General features: G+C 45.8%; 1 protein-coding gene across 4 annotated transcripts in view; it reads right to left on the bottom strand.

Moving 5' to 3' along the window:
* Positions 1–17,113, bottom strand: part of AFG1L (AFG1 like ATPase) — a 109,845-nt gene that overhangs the window by 91,862 nt on the left and 870 nt on the right. For all 4 annotated transcript variants that reach the window (XM_053296118.1, XM_053296286.1, XM_053296036.1 and 1 more), the window contains exons 2-4: positions 12,015–12,238; positions 1,124–1,175; positions 475–576 (exon numbers count right to left, since the gene is read on the bottom strand). In XM_053296118.1, the coding sequence (XP_053152093.1) occupies positions 475–576; positions 1,124–1,175; positions 12,015–12,238 (378 nt within the window). The remainder of the gene's footprint in view (positions 1–474; positions 577–1,123; positions 1,176–12,014; positions 12,239–17,113) is intronic.

Raw genomic sequence — 17,113 nt, 5'->3', positions numbered from 1 at the left:
TAGGAGTGTAACAGGAAGACACATTGTCCACTTTCCAGTTACAGCTAAAAGCTGCTAATCCTGCAAATAAGGATGGCAAGAGTTAGACAATGGATCTGCTGCTCGCTGATGTCACAGAAAGAGTGAAGGCTGTGTACTCAGGCCTGGCAGTGTTTTCTCCATAGCTATTCCAGGGGGAATGGGAACATTTGCAGAGGGCTTTCTCCCAAATAAAATATCACAGGTTCTCCAGGGACCATCTATTGTCTGCTTTTAGATGGTGGCTCTTATCCATGCCATCACAATTATTCAGATGAGAAGGGGGTCAAATATAAGAGAGCGACTGACTTATGAGCAAGAACCATTACATCCATACAATATTTCAATGTATTAGACACATTTAAACAATAAATATTTTCTGTTTTTATTGACTATATGACTTCATTATAAACCACCTTGATAGTTTTACAAGAGTAGGGTATAAATTAAACTTACTTTTGTGCACATCTAGCATGAAGCCATGAAAATGTACTCTCTTTTTCCTTTCTACTTCTATATGAGAATAAAATATGTCCATCACCATTGTCTTTCCTGTGCCTTCAAATAAAAACACACATACCCAACAGGTTGTTAATTTACAACACTATGTACTGATTACAGTAATGACTGTTCATTAGCATTGAGCTAATGAAATCATAATCGTGATCTGAACAGTACAAAATCATTATCTTTGGGAAGCAAGATTTCAGCTTACGTGGAGAGGAAAGTTTGTATTATCAGAATCTGAACTGAGGATAATATCAGAACCAGATGTAGTCTATTGCTTCCATATGAAGGTATGCCCTCAAAATTGTTCACACTGAAAATCTGTGTTCCACAAAAGGACCTAATAACATAATATGGATAAACCTATTTGTTTCTTTGATGTTCGTCAATATTTATCTTTACCTTGGAAAAACAATGTAACCAAATACAGATGATTAGCAGCTCAAGCCACAAATCAATCAAAACTAAACACTTTGATCTATGTGGTGCAATTAGGTCAATTAAATTAAATGTTCCAATTCACCTAGTTTGGAGGAATTTGCAGATATTTGACTATATAAACACTGAAATATATTTGTGTTAAAATCTTCCAACTTACCAACATCTCCATACACATAAAGGCCTTTTGGAGGTTTGTGTCTTGTAAACAACTACGAATTAAGAATGGTATTCATTATTTTTATGACCATATTAAAAAGCCAATTAACAAAAATAGACATGATAGATACATATGCACATTTATTACAGAAAAAGCCAGGACACCTTCATAAATTCAGAAGCTTCTGTATAGAAAGTCAAAACTTGTTGTGCAACTTAATAGCTGAAAAGAACTTTCAGTAGATAAAATGTACAATAAGAAAAACTTAAAGGACAAAATCTTATATGTTAAGTTTAATATCTTAAGGGTATCATTACATGTGTAAAACTGAGCATTACATGTAAATAAGTCATACGGTAGTAGCTTTCTCCCACAATTCACAAGAGCATGGACAAAAAGAGGCTACAATGTTTCCCTTAAGGCACCAATGCTGCAGGGCAAGTTGACTTCAGCTTAATCTTCAGCAAGGAATGAAAAGATTTGAAAGAACAAGAACTGATGGAGGATGGTCTCCTGCCAACTGACACCATTTGATTCAGAGAACTCAGTGCTGGATTTGGGCAAGGCTCAACTTCAAATCTCTACTCAGTCATCATGAAGGCAATTGGGTGACCTTGAGAAAGATAATATAATAAGATCTGCCCTATCTACCATCACACAGTGATGCTGTGAGGGAAAACAGTGAAGTAAGGTATATCATAACCCACGTGTCCTTGGAATACAATAGGAAACTGCATTTTTAAAAGAATGTCAAAGCTCTTTGAATTTCAGCCATACTTACAAATATTTCAGCATGCTTGACTTTTCTTATCTTTAGATTTTCAACCTGCTACATTTTTCCCAAGCAGCTAGGGAGATTTTTTTTTTTTTAATGCATGTATTCCAAACAAATATTACTTCCTCACAGAACAAACAAACCTCGTATTAAGATAAATATCATTAGCTTATTAAACTGCACGGACATCAACTATAGTATTTCACAAATTTACTCATTTACACATTTTAAAATACTGCCTTTTTACAAGTTTTTAAATGTAATACAAAGAGTAAAAAAACCTAAAATCACAGTGTTCTGATCTCATGTGGAGTTGAGCAATTTCTGAATTCCTCCAATCAAAACTGCATTAAAAAATACAGTAAAGAACACTATGGCCTTACAACTATACTAATTAATGAATATAAGCAAAAGGCATAATATGCAACCAAAAAAGCAAGAAGTGTATGAGGTTTCTGTGACTCTAAAGTACCGGTATATCCAGCAAGCTATAAAAGCTTAGCTATTATACCAAAACCACTTGAAGATTTAATTTGGACCTACACTAAAATGTAGCTCAAAATGTTCAGAAACTGTTCTATTAATAAGAGTTGGCTGCAAAGACTAAATAGTGCTTTGAAAATACAGTGAGATAAATAAATTGAGAATTGCTTTTTCAGTGTGTCTGTTTCTTAAGACTTGTCTTCAGCATGCTAACATTCAACACTAAACAAGAAAAGACAGAAGAAAATCAAGACAGCATATCTGCATTAGAATACTCAAGAACTAGATGGAAAACTCTGAACATTACATTTTGGATCATTAGCTATTAGTTCCAGTCCAACAACTCCTTGCCTGCAAGAAGAGCATTCTTATCTGACATGGGTCAGAAGTAAGCAGGGAAGGAGGTTAGTTTGTCAATGACACAAAATTATTCAAGATGACAAAATACCAAGCAGATTGTGAAGAGCTCCGAAAAAGATCTCCAAACTGAGGGATTAACAACAAAGTGATACTCATTGAGGGGCGAGTGTTGCAATGATAGGCTTCCAATGTTAGAGTAGTTCTGGAGAACAGGAGTACTGTGAACTCTAAGCCCTCTTCCACAACAACATGCATGCCAGAGGAGCCAGTCAGTAGCACAGGGTCTACTGCTGCGTGCCCACAGGGACTCAAAACATGCGTGCTGCATTCATCAGGATGTCAGCCAGTGTCTCCAAAATGTTTCCTTGTAATAGTGTTAATATCTGTTGTTTAGAAGTGGCTAAATCAATATACTATAATCTATCTGGTTCAATAGTCTGTCTCTTTCCATGAAGAGACATTAAGACTGTTCACACGAGCATCTCCCCCCAGGCTTGTGCAGCCCTACCTGGGTAGGCATATGAAGCACTGGGATCAAGGTAAATACCAGTGCTGCCCTCCCAGGGAGCCTGAGAAAAGCGAGCATGCCCTTCTACCCAGGTCTCTGGCTGTGTCTCTGCTCGGGCTGCAAAGCCAGGCAGTCTAGGTGCCCAGGGGAATCCCCGAACGTACTGTGCTCATCACACGGTGCATTGTGGGATGTGAGAAGCCGCATCCTGCTTTCCGCCTGCTCTTTGACCACTCTTGGAGGCGCTGCACACTGCTCGTGTGACGTGCGGCACCAGGAAGCCCAAGAGTGGCTTGAATCATGTGGAGGAAGGCAGGATGGCTCCTGCCTTCGCCCCAGCCCTCTCCAGACCCAGGTGAGTGAGGTTGTGTGAACGACCTTAGTGTTTACTAGTAGAACTCATGCTTATCATGCAAAAGGCCCTGAAGTGTAATTCCCAAAGCTGCTGGTAGGCTAAAAGGACCATTGGTCCAATTCAGTGGAAGACTGCTTCTTATGGCCTTTAGACCCTCAACTGCCTACCATTATATTCCTCCAACTACTTAATCTCATCCCCTTCATTCTGTGTTCCCATATACATGACAAAGTTAAAGGGAGTCCTACCCTTCCCATGGAAGGATATAATTACATTTCCCAGGATATTATTACATTTCCCAAGGATCTACGAGCATTTGCCTCTCTCTAGCCCAGTTTTGTCAATTCCCTGAATTGACCTCTCTAAAGTCCTAGGAAGAAGTAAGTGAAACATAGTGGAATAATCCATTATCTATCATTCATTTTTGTGTATAGTCTGACTCTGCCATTGTCTGGCAAAAAGTTCATCATGGGACCAGACTGCTACCTTAATTTTAATAGTATAGAATAACCCAATAATTCTCATGGGGAATCTGTCCATCAATGAGGATAAAGAGCTGAATGACACAGTAATTTTAGTAAGCACCTATAAACCAAGCAAAGAGGATTCAATAAACAACAAAATTGTATATATATATTTAAAGTTAGAGTAAGCTTAGGCAGAGAGGAGGGATGTTTTGTTTTACAGGTAGGGGGATAACTTTACTAAACCTCAAGGCACACAAGAGTACCAATATGGAGCTCTCACACACAAGCAAGGGTTTCCATAGTGACTGCACAGGATGTGCCACAGGCGTCCCCTTGGATGCTTAGGGTCCAGGCAAATGAAAGTAGCACTATTACCTAGGCCTGATGAAAAAAGGAGTTAGGCTTGCGCAGAGCCCTTCAGAAATTTGCTATACTAGCCGACCCCGCACAGAGCATCTGTGCACTCTTTGGGGCTGGCGGTTACCTCTTCTCCCCTCCCCCAACCTTCTGCCCCAGTCTCTGCTTCCTAACCACGGCCGGCCCATACCAGGCCCAGCCACCTCTCCTCCCCACCGCCACTTGTGCCCCCACCCCCTGGGTCTTGCCTCCGCGGCTGGGCTGGGCCTGCTGCTGCCTCTGGCCTCCGTGGCCAGCCCGCCACTGCCATGGTGACCAATCCTCCTGGGTGCATCTTGGCCAATCAGGCGCATCCGCCCCCCAGCCAATCAGCCGGACACTGGGACGCACATTCCAAGGCACACCCAGGAGAATTAATATAATAGACTAGCTGACCCCAAACAGAGCATCTGTGCGTCATACTCTCCCCCACAACCTCCATCCCCAGTCTCTCCTGCCCTTCCCACCAATGTCCTGCCCCAGTCTCACCTGCCCTCCACTGCCGCGCCTCCTCTTCAGCCTGCTGGCAGCCTCCTACTGCCTCCCTCCCCGCCACTTTCGGATGGCTACCACCGCCCCTCCTCAGCCTGCCGCCCAGCTCCCTACCTCCCCGCCATTTTCGGGCGGCCGCTGCCACCCCTCCTCAGCCTGCTGCCTGGCTCCTTCCCTCCTCATCATTCTTGGGCAGCCGCCACAGCTCCTCCTCAGCTCCCTCTCTCTCCACCATTTTCTGGCTGCCGCCGCAGCTGCTCAGCCCTTCAGCTTTGGGGCCAGCGGTTCCCCTTTCCCCCGCACCTTCTTGGCCAACCGGCAATCGCTGCCTCCTCCTCACCAAGGCCGGGCCCATTGCCACCAGCGCCGCCTCCATTGCCCCGCAGCCAGCCCGCCACACAAGAGGCACAAAAGTGTGCAATGGCGCTCATTAGATTCTTTTTATTAGATTCTTTTTCGGGAAGGGAAATGGTTACTTCCCTGCTGCAATTCAAGTCTTCAAAGGGAAAATTTTAGCCCAACTACTATATGGCGCCCAGCTGAGCAATTATAAGGATTTCCGCCCTCTAGTGTTGGTACAAACCAAATTTATTAGAACAATTCTAAGGGTGCCTAAAGGGACGCCCAATAAAGCGTTAAGGCTGGAAATGGGGTTAGTACCAATTGAAGCACATGTCTGGGTTGCAAAGATCTCTTATTATTTGAATTAAGTCTTGGTCAAGTAGGTCTCGCACCTCTGGTCCTGAAGGACAGCTTTGTATCTTCATGGAAAGAGGGAGTTGAGAGGAAATTAGCAAGTTATGGGCTAAGTATCCCCATGTTGGTCTCCTTAGGCAGCAGATTTGGGGCATAGTGACTTAGGAAGACAGGGCCCGAGTCAGACACTTACCTTTCTTAGGTAAATAACCCACAGACCAGCTAAATATTCACATGAGCTTGTTCTTGCCAAATCGAGAAGGGCATTTGCCTTGGCACACTTGAATGTGCTGCCCTCAGCTCTCCTAGAGGGTCGCTATCTTGGTATTCCTTTTGCTCAAAGATTATGCCTGTGTCAGTCAGGAGTGGTTGAGACAATTGATCATATGTTGCTTCACTGTTTATTTTATAGAGATATCTGGCTAGCACTTTTGTCACCTATTTTGTCTAGATTCTCAGGTAGGCCATTGGCCTTTTCTGTGTGCCTCCTTTTGTCTGACAGTGATATTAATGTTTCCACCAAGGTGGCAAAATTTTGCCACATTGCAAGCTGTGGAAGGAAGCAAAATCATGAGTGTCGACTGTACTATATATTGTTACATTGTAAATGAACTTTTGTAAGAAAGTATAGGCAGAATCATGATAGCTGGAGGTTACTACTTATCTATTGTGTGGTATTTTTGTCTGGTCAATGACTGAAATAAAGATTCCATTCCAACTAGGAACAGGACCTTGTAGATAGATACTGAAGGGTAACTGAGGCAAAAGGCTCGAACGGTGTCCAAGTCAGGGATTTCTGGAGGTTCCAAAAGGGAACCGATGAACTGGTGGTGGAGTGATATTGACAAACCCTCACAGAAACCAGGAAGTGTGTGGGTGTAGGGCAAAGCAGTCGGCTCCCTTAAGCTTGAGCACTGAGGCCAGCTCTGATGCTTGGCGTCTAAGGGACTTGGGCTGGAAACCCTGGTCCAGTCTGGACTGGAGAAAGGCCAGTACCTGAGACACCATAGCTGTGAGGGGCTCTATTTGCTCCTTTCTTATCCATCTAAGGAAGGCTGCCCAGGTAGCCTGATAGAGTCAATGGGTGCCGGGAGACCAGAGTTGTAATTTGAACTACCCTGGAATACCTTTCTGCCTCTAAGACCACACGCTCAACTTCCAGGCGTGGTTGTAACCAGTCTGGGTGGAGCAGAGGACCCTGAAATAGCAGATCTGGCTGCTACGGTAGCTGCCATGGATCCGTGGTGGATAGAGTCAGCACGTTGGTGAACCACAGTTGCCTTGGCCAGAACGGGGTGATTAATATGAGCTCTGCCGTTTCCATACCAGGCTTTGCCAGCACCCTTGGAATGAGTGCTAGGGACGGAAAGGTGTACAGGAGGCAGGGAGGCCAAGGGGACATGAGTGTGTCCATGCCCTCCGCTAGGAAGCGCAGGAAGAAAAACGGAAATTTGGGGTTGGTTGGGGATGCAAACAGGTCTCCTGGGGAGCACCAAGGTGGTGCTGAATCTATAGGAAGATCTTGGGGTGGTGTGCCCACTCTGAGTGGATTACTGTCTGGTGGTTGAGCCAGTTGGTATTGGTGGAACAACTGAGGTGTTCCACCCTGAGTGAGGCCAGGGGACTCCCTGCCCAGTAAAACAGTGGGTTGGCCTCCTGTGTCAGGGACCTGGACCCTCCCTGACAGTTTAAATGGGACTTGGCTGTTGCGTTGTCCATTTGAATCAGAACATGCACTAGGTGCTGGAAGTTTACAAAGGCCAGTCTGATGAGCTCATGGTTCTGGCCAACTGATGTTGTGGTGCCGCTCCTCCGACAACCACTATCCCTGTGCCAACTGGCTGCAGCAGTGGCACCCCATCCCAACTGACTGGCATCTGTCAGGGGATCACCCTTTGTCATTGCTGGGAAAATCCACCAGCACAGAGACTGCCAAACCTGTTTGGGGAGAGGAACTCCCCTGTTGGTACATGTCACGATTTCATTCTGAAATGGACGAGGGCCCACTGCAACGGCTGGGTATGACACCTTGTCCAAGACATATATCCTATGCACTCAATCATGGAGCCCAGGATTCGTGCCAATACCATGATGACATCCACCTGGGATCACTGCAGCCGTGGCTGGATCTGTTTGCAGATCTTCTCTCTCCTGTACAGAGGCAGGGAGATGGTGTCTGAAATGGTATCAAAGTGGACTCCCAGATATTTTTACACCAAAGATGGGGTCAGTGGACTCTGTCTCGTTCACCATGAAGCCATGTGACTGGCGTATCAACACAGCCTGGTAAATGTCTGTCCCTGCCTGGTGTAGGGACAGCAAGCCCCCGAGTCTCATATGGGCCACAAGCACTGCAAAGATGTTGGTAAGGACTCTTGGCGCAGAGGAGAGTCTGAATATAGAGCCCTGTACTGAAAAGTGTTTCTGTAGCAAAATCACAGGAATCCCCTGTGGGCAGGAAGGATGGGTATGTGGAGGTAAGCCACCATCAGGTCTATGGAGGCTAGGTAAATCGGCTGGGGCTATCGCCTCGACAGTCCGGTGGGACTCCATGTGAAACCGCCTCTTGCACTATGTTCTGTCTCTCTTGGGCACCAAGAACAAATGGAGTAAGCACCTCAACATAATTCTGTTGATAGCACTGGCTCTGTGGCCCAGATCTGAATCAGGTGCCAAATCACCAGCTTCATTAGGCAATGTTTGGAAGGTTTCTTGGGACCCAAGGAGACAGTGAACCGATCACGTGGGCATGTGGCAAAATTTAGGAAATAGCCTAATGTTAAGGTGTTGATTACCTAATTGTCCCATGTGGAAAGAGCCCGCCTGGAGATGAAGTGCTGCAACCTGCCTACAGTATTGCTTTGGACTGGGCCTTGCCCCAGCTGGGTGGCAGCCTGACCTGTTTCTGGGACCCCGCTGGTTGCTGGTCCCCCCTGGGATGCAGCCAGAGTTCCAGAATGCCCTGTTGCCCCCAAACCTGGAGCCCTGCTTGGAGGGATGAAAGGGATGACAGTTAGTGTAGAACTGCCTACACGGGTCCCTGCTCCCAGAAGGCATGGCCTTCTTCTTGTCCCGTGTTTCCACTAGGACGGTGTCCCAATGATCCCGCAAAACAACCAGCCCCTTCTGAATGATGTGGGTGCCAAAATGAATTTGGACCAAGCGTCCCCTGCCAACTCTTGAGCCATAAGACCCTGCAGAGAGCTATGTCTGCCATCACTGGGTGGAGGATGCCTGGATAGAATCCAGATTTGTGCCGGCCATGAATGTGGTCACCTTAGCCAATTTATTCAGTTTATACTGGCAGCCTGGCCAGTGTCCCCTTTGGATAGTAGGTCCTTGACCCACAGGTCTGATGCTCGTGCAAATATAGAGGTAGAAGCTGAGGCCCGAATGTCTACGGCTACAGCCTTGTGGGCCTTGAGCAGGAAAACATCAGTCCTCCTATCCTTGGGCCTCTGAGCTGCTCATCTCTGTCCTTGTGCATTATAGTACGTTAAAAAAGTGGTAGGGGCAGGAGCTCACCTGTTTTGCCGAGGTGGGATCGCCCCATTCGGCTAGCATAGCAATGTGGAAGAGAGGGAGGAAGAACATCACCAGTTGCTGATGACTAGTAGAAGGCAAAACATCCTGCAATAAGTATGACTGAGCCGTGTTTTCTGATGCCTCTGCAGGCGTAGAGGCAGTGTTAATTACTCTCTTGGCCAGGCCTGCTCAACTTTGGCCCTCCTGCAGATGTTGGCCTGCAACTCCCATAATCACTGGCTATTGAGACACTGTGGATGGGGATTATGGGAGCTGTAGTCCAAAAACATCTGGGGGACCAAAGTTGAGCAGGCCTACTCTTGGCTTTAGTCAAGATCACCCCATAAGAATCCTGTGAAAATAGTCGTAAACTAGGGCTTGCGGGCTGCAAGGCCTCTACTTCAGAAAGCTCTCTTTCATCTGTATCTGTAGTATTGTTATTAATAGGTTCTTCATGCCCAGAGCCCAAGTTGGGGGAGGGGTGGGTACCCTTACCACTGCTCAATTTGTGGGCCAGTTAAACCACTGCCACCTCAATGAGGGTGGTGAAAGCGCCTGGGTTCTGGTAAGTTGGGCTCAGATTCAGATGAGGAACACTGACACCTTCTACGTTTCCTTAGCCCTGTTGCGCCTCTGTCTAAAAAGGATGCCTCCCTATGAGGAGACTGATGTTGTGGCACTCCATAGTCTTGATGGGTCAACTCATAGCCGTTCACGTGGCGGTATTCTGGGCGGCCAAGGTGACACCGATAGGGTTCACTAGTGCCCACAATCCCCGTGCTACCATCTCCTTAACTGATCACGAAGGTCCTGAGATTGAGCTCTTAGCTCCCTTGCCGCCATCTCCCAACAATATTCCAAGATATCCCATGGGAATTGCTGATCCCAGCGCAAGGTATTCACTGGGAGCTGGCCTGCAGCTTCTGCCTGCAGCTGCTGATCTGATGAATCAGAGCTGTTGGTCTGCCATAACATTCACTCTCCAGCTGTACAGGACCAAGCTGTGAACCATGCAGTTTCTTGGTGGTGGAAGCACAGAGTAGCACAGCTAATTGCTGGGCAAAAAGGTGCTGGGCCTCAATTGCTCCATGTGCCAGCCCTTCGGAGACATGCACACACTCTGAAAGGGCACCATTGAGGGTGAGAAGCCCAAAGCCTTTGCCAAAGCCACTGTGCGCCACTAGTGGCAAGGCCCCTGAGGCTGCTTCCTGCTGGGCACAGGGCAATAAATTCAACTCGGAGACATGCACATGTGCTGAAGGGGCACCACTGAGGGCGAGAAGCCCAAGGACTTCATCCAAGCTGCTACTTGGTGGTGGCAAGGCCACCGAGGCTGCTTCCTGCTGGGCTCCAAGCAGCGAGTCAACTGCCAGAGCAGTGTTGCCAGCAGTGGAGCCACAGGTGCTTGTGAGGGCCTGGAGAAAGCACAGATGGCATGGGTGGCTGTGGGCTGGGCTGGGCAGAAGGTACTGTTAAGGCCGCGCTAGCCTCAGTTGCCAAAAGGCCAGTTGTTGGAGTGGCCACCGGGCAGCTTGTGTGCTGTCAAGCGGTGCGGCCACTGACAGGGCAGGAGGCACTGTTAAGGCTGTGCCAGCCACAGGTGCCAAAAAGGCAAGTTGGAGCGGCCACCAGAAGGATGGGCACTGTACGGTCGGTTGGGGCAGCCACCAAGAGGAGGAGTGTTACAGCTGCCAGGAGTTTTAGTCAGCGTGCTCAACACAAGGCCAGGCTGTGCTGCTAGTAAGGGGCTAGGTGGAGCAGCTGTGGATGAGGCGAGTGATGCAGCCTGCTGCAAGGCAGTCAGCGCAGCCAGCTGAGAGGCAGGAAGCAGAATCAGCTGCAAGGCGAGAGGTGGGATCAGCTGAGAGGTGGCGGTGGCCTGTTGTTGTAGGGCAGCCATTGCCGAGGTGCTCAGCCCACGTCAGCTTTGTAAAGAAAGCGAGTTGCTGCAGGCTACCTTTGCAGAAAAATTTGCTCACTTTGGCGGTGGGCAGGTTGCATGAGTACTTTGAGCTTTGCGCAAGCCCTTTTGTGCCCTTTACTGGCGGCCACTGCTCTCACTCTTCTGCCTCTCAGGGCCAGGCTGAGTCTGAAAGATGGCCGTGCTTCTTAGAAGCGTTGGCCTCTGAACCTTGCCTCTTTCCTCTATGCCGAGATCTCTGATAGCGATCCCATCAAGGATTCCCTTGCCCGCATGGGATCCATGCCAATTAGATCTCCAATTAATTTTTATTTTAAAAAAAATTTTAATAGAAGGCAGGGTGGGCATAGCCTCACCAAGGAACTGAAGAGGAATAGCCAAAGCCATTTTTGAAAGGATGGTATAGATATCAAATAAATAATAAAGATGTTCACCAAATGTTGAAGCATAGTTATGGGGCAGGAGCCTCAGCACACATGTCCTACCAGGAGGAAAGACAAGAATGAACTGGGGATCTGGTTCCCAGAGCATGCTGGGAGGAGACAAACTTCCTGTAACCTGAAAATTACCTGAGAATTTCCTGTCTACTAAGAGCAAGGGGAAGGTAACCCTTTGTAAACAATGACCTCCTACTCCAAGGGAGAAATCAATTTTAAACCAGTCTCTGCTACAGCTACTGTAGTCCAGTGATCACGACTGGTATTGGAGACCAGGGTTCAAATCCATACTCTGCCTCACTGGATGGTCGTGAGCTTTGGTCTTCATCCCAGTTTTTTTACATGTAAATCGGGCTGATAAGGCAATATAATTCACACAACTGTTGTGCTGAGGACTTAGAAAAGAAATCTAAATTGAACATTAAAGAAACTATAGAAATATCTAATAATAATAATAATAATAATGACAACCTCACCTTTGATAAGATGTGTTTTGAGCCAATACTGTAGCCTTTAAGATTTTCATGTAGTTTCTGCAGGCATTGTATAACTTTTAGTTGCTGCTCGTCATTCCTCAGCTCCTTTGTCTTGATCAGAAACTCATAATGTTCTAAAGGTCCATTGCAAACCAACAAAGCTTTGGAATTAGCATCTGATAGACTGCTACTGGAAGTTTTCTCAGCTGCCTGAACTGTGTAAACTGTAAAATATAAATTATGTCACTGTCAATACAAATGTTAGCGAAACTGTCAGATCTTTGCCCTCCGCCTTGTAAGATCATTCTTTATTACTACTGAGGGTCAACTTAGACTTAAGTTCCTGCTTGTGGTTTTAAAGCACATCAGCTTTAGCTGACTTTAGACTATGCAGTGCACACAGCCAGGCCTGCACAACTTGTAACCCACCAATGCAAAAGCAGCCTATCAGTTATCAAGAGCAGCCCACCAGGGACTGGATAAGCCTCCTGCTTTTGCCGCTTACCCAGGATTGCAACAATGCTATAATACACGGTATATGCTGTGCTTGGCTGGGTTGGTCACAATTAACTCAGGCCTTATTTAGACCAATACATATAAAACAAACGCATTTAAATATTACTCTGCATCACACAATCATTTGGGTAAAGACATTTTGTAGCAACTGCAAGAAGATAACACTTAAATTATCTGTCATTACTGGATAGGTGATAATAGTAATTCTACTGCTTCTTAAGCAGCTTGTTCTTCTGTCAGAACAGCAGTTCTTACAAGTAGGAAAATTTTCCTAAATTTTAACTTCTAAATTTGTCCTTGGAGCTTTTCAGTACTGTCCAATCCTTTAGAGATAAGGTAAACAACTACAGCGGGGAGGTAACTTGCCTAGTGAGCAAGAGGTTGCTGGTTTGAATCCCCGCTGGTATGTTTCCCAGATTATGGGAAACACCTGAATCGGGCAGCAGCGATATAGGAAGATGCTGAAAGGCATCATCTCATACTGCATGAGAGATAGCAATGGTAAACCCCTCCTGTATTCTACCAAAGACAACCACAGGGCTCTGTGGTCGCCAGGTGTCAACACGGACTCGACAACACAACTTAAATTTACACTAAACAACTGCTGCCCCTCAACTCTCCAAGACCCTTTTATTTATTTATTTTATTTTATTTTTACATTTATATCCCACTCTTCCTCCAAGGAGCCCAGAGCGGTATACTACATACTTAGGTTTTTCCTCGCAATAACCCTGTGAAGCAGGTTAGGCTGAGAGAGAAGTGACTGGCCCAAAGTCACCCAGCTAGTATCATGGCTGAATGGGGATTTGAACTCGGGTCTCCCCAGTCCTAGTCCAGCACTCTAACCACTACACCACGCTGGGTCTTTTCAATCAGATAAGTACGATCCCCTCCTGCTAAATTTATATCCTCTCTAGACTAAACATAACTAACTTCTTCAGCCCAGAAAGTGCTTACTAGATTGTTAGTCATGTTATTATTATTTGATCTAGGTATACTAAATCAAACACATAATTTCCAAAGTTTATGTTTTATACCTTGCTCCTGTTCTACCTTCAGACAGCCTAGAGCTTTTGAATTCGAGATGTGCACATTGATTCAAGTCGAATCAATTGAAGCTCAGATTGGGGTGATTCAAGTGATTTGAAGTCAAATTGAATGACTCCTAGAATAAAGGGCCAGATTCGAGTTTGAATCAGCCCTGATTTGAGCTCAAATTGATTCAAGTGATTTGAGTGGCGAGCAACATTTTGGAGGGCTGCTTTTCCCTTGCTGATTGCTTTACAGTCACTGGCTTCAAATTGGCTTTAGATCTCCTTGTTTCTTGGATGGCTTGTTATTTAAATCAAGTGTTATCATGTCACCCAGCTAGTATCATGGCTGAATGGGGATTTGAACTCGGGTCTCCCCGGTCTTAGTCCAGCACTCTAGCCACTACACCATGCTGGCTGGATGATTTCGGATTCTGGACCGACCTGGCATTACAAAGGAGCAGGTCAAGGCTCTGCGGGTGGTTGGCACTGCTTTCCAAGGTCAAAGAGCTGGCAGGACAGCCAGAAGGGGAAATGGTAATTAAGTTTCTGATCTCCCTTCCCCTGCAACAGCCTGCTAACCTGTCAATGTTACTTCTTATATTCCTCACCACCATTGGAATTGCTCCCGCATGATCAGTGGATACACCCCATCTCCAGAGGGACCCAGATACTTTAAAACTCAACTCACCCAGGAATTTCAAAAAGAAGCCGAATTAAAATACCCACCCACTTTTACACACCCACAAAGGATCCTGAGCCAAACAGCCTGGCCCTCGCCCTTGTTATCCCCCAAAGTGGCTTCCCCAAAGGGGCACCCGTTTCAGTGGCGACCCCACCACTACAGGCAGTGTTCCGATAAAGGCCCAGAGCTGGGCAGCTGACCCTAGGAACTGCTGAGTTACCCACCCTGGCCCGGTCCTGCATACACTTCCCAAAGATATTGCCCAGAGGCAGCAGACCACAGCCTCAGGGGAAGCAGAAGCAAGCAGGCAGTAACAGAAGGAGCCAACAGCACACACTCGGTCTCCCACCCCAAGCAGCACTGAAGGGGAAGCAGAAGGGCTCTTCCTCTCCTCTGCTAGGTGTCAAGTATATATATTTTCACTATCTATCTATATAAACATTTTTATACCGCCCAAAACTTACGTCTCTGGGCGGATAGTATTTAAACAATACTATCTCAAATAGGAGTGTAGAAGTACATAATTTTGCAGAAATGTATACACATCTGTTATATAGTTGAATGGTTAAACCAGCCAATGAGAACGTAACTTTTGTTAGCTAGTAACAGAGGTTCAAAGGGAAAAGCTGATTAAAATTGGTTAAATTATTTTAATTGCCAATTAAATTCTCCTTGCTTTTAATTACTCTACTCCACTTGTAGCTAATACCATGCTTTAAAGAAAATCAATAAATTAGAATCCCATGTTTCAGGAACTTGGAGTTTAAGACTTGCATCATATACTTCAAACAACAACAACCACCCACCTGTATTCATACATCTAGATTTGTGTCTAACATTTCTTTCATAAACACATCTACTTGAAAGTCAGTATCTGATTTCAGTTTAACTTACTTCCATATAAGTGCACCCAGGATTACAGTTTAAAACTTTAAGTGGGAGCAATGCTCTTCAACATCAGACGACATCCTTGGTGGTACCTGGATTTGGTTGTGTTTTGGCCAAGGCATATAGCGGACATCCTGACTTATGAAGCATGTGCATCAGGAGAGACTGCGGGGATGCATTGGGAGCTCTTGCACAACTCCCCCGGTCCCCTTGCTCAAGTACTATTGTGCCAGAGCCCTTAGAGTTCAGAGCACTGTGTAAGACCAAAAACATGTTGCTGACCTTCAGCAACATGCTTTGGATCTTACAAAGTCCTACCAGAGTGTGCGGAGTGCTCTGATAGGGGCTCTTGTGCAACAGTGTGTACATACGGGGACTGGGAGAGCTGCGCAAGAGCAACTTATGTGCACACTTTATTGGTCAAGATGTCAGGTACTGAACCTAACAGATCATTGGAATGACACTGGAATCCAATTGGAATGGCTCTTGTAATAAGGTGTAAGTCAAGGTAACAGACACCCTAGACAAGGCAGGCCCTAGGCAAACTGACCACCCAGACAAAATAATCAAACGGCATCCTCATCACTTCATGCAACATATTCTGCAGCCCCTCGGTATCCATTTCAGTTGGTCCTGTGGCTCCTACAGCCACCTTGAGGATTATCTAATGGTAACGTTTGTCCTGTTCACAGTTCTTTAGCTGCCTATTAGTACCCCACCCTATGATGTGCTATTAGCACATCACACACACACACACACACACACACACACACACACACACAAGCTCAGTAGATTAAGGACATGAACAATCTTCCTGCAATCCCAGTTGCCTGGGCCTTATACACAAGGGAATTCCACAGTCTGGTCTATAGTCAGTCAATTCCAAAGAATTCAGCAGTTGAGGATGTCTGCTGTCAGAAAGCTACAGGTTTTAGGCACTGTGCCTGTAAAAACTGAGAAAGCATAATTGAACTTGGAGACTGGTTGTCTTATTTTTGATGTATACACAGGAACTCCAGAAGAAAGAGCAAGAAGTTCCATGACAGCTGATGAATGGCATTTGCTTGGGAGGTGGCCAGATGGTAGGCCTTGGTCTGCCAGTGGCCAATTAAAGCACTTCTTAAGAAAAAGTACATACTCTGGATCACCCATGTAGAAGGCCTTAATTTCAATCCTTGCCATCTCCAATTTAAAAAGGGTCTTTGGTAGTGGTGGGGCTGAAAATGAGACTCCCTGAGCCACCACTAGTCAGAACAAACAATACTGGGATAGAGTTATTTATGTATTACATTTATAAATCACCCCATCCAAAGGCTCTGGGCGGTGTACAACAAGATGGACTAAAGGCCTACCTCAGTATAAAGCATTATGGTGTTTTAACGTGATTATCAAAGAGGAGCCATTTTAGAGGTCTACATTTGTACTCTTTTCCAACAGAAGCTGCCCCAGTAAACATACACCCATTCCTAGACATTACTTTGAGGTAAATTCTACTGTGGTTAATTAAGTTTATTTCCAAGAACTTTAGAAGTTTTTTACATATTACTAATTTACAATATTTTTAGAATGCCTTTCAACCATCCTCTGGGGCCATCATGTCAACCACCTTATGGCTATAGGTTAATGGCTGTAAGAGCACATCTGTGGAGGACAACACACTTTAGAACAGCAGATACAACACTGCATCATGAACTCTGCTGACCTTGTACATTGCTTTAGATGAAGATGAACCAGTGTGGCGTAGTGGTTAGAGTGCTGGACTAGAAGCGGGGAGACCCGAGTTCCAATCCCCATTCAGTCATGATACTTGCTGGGTGACTCTGGGCCAGTCACTTATCTCTCAGCCTAACCTACTTCACAGGGTTGTTGTGAGGAGAAACTTAAGTATGTCGTACACCGCTCTGGGCTCCTTGGAGGAAGAGCGGGGTTAGGGTATAAAATGTAGTAATAATACTAATAACTATCCTTTACTCTGAAAC

Source organism: Hemicordylus capensis, chromosome 1, assembly GCF_027244095.1.
Source record: "Hemicordylus capensis ecotype Gifberg chromosome 1, rHemCap1.1.pri, whole genome shotgun sequence".
Taxonomy (NCBI): Eukaryota; Metazoa; Chordata; class Lepidosauria; order Squamata; family Cordylidae; genus Hemicordylus; species Hemicordylus capensis.
Note: the sequence above shows the minus strand (reverse complement) of the source record. Positions and strands in the feature narration are given on the sequence as shown.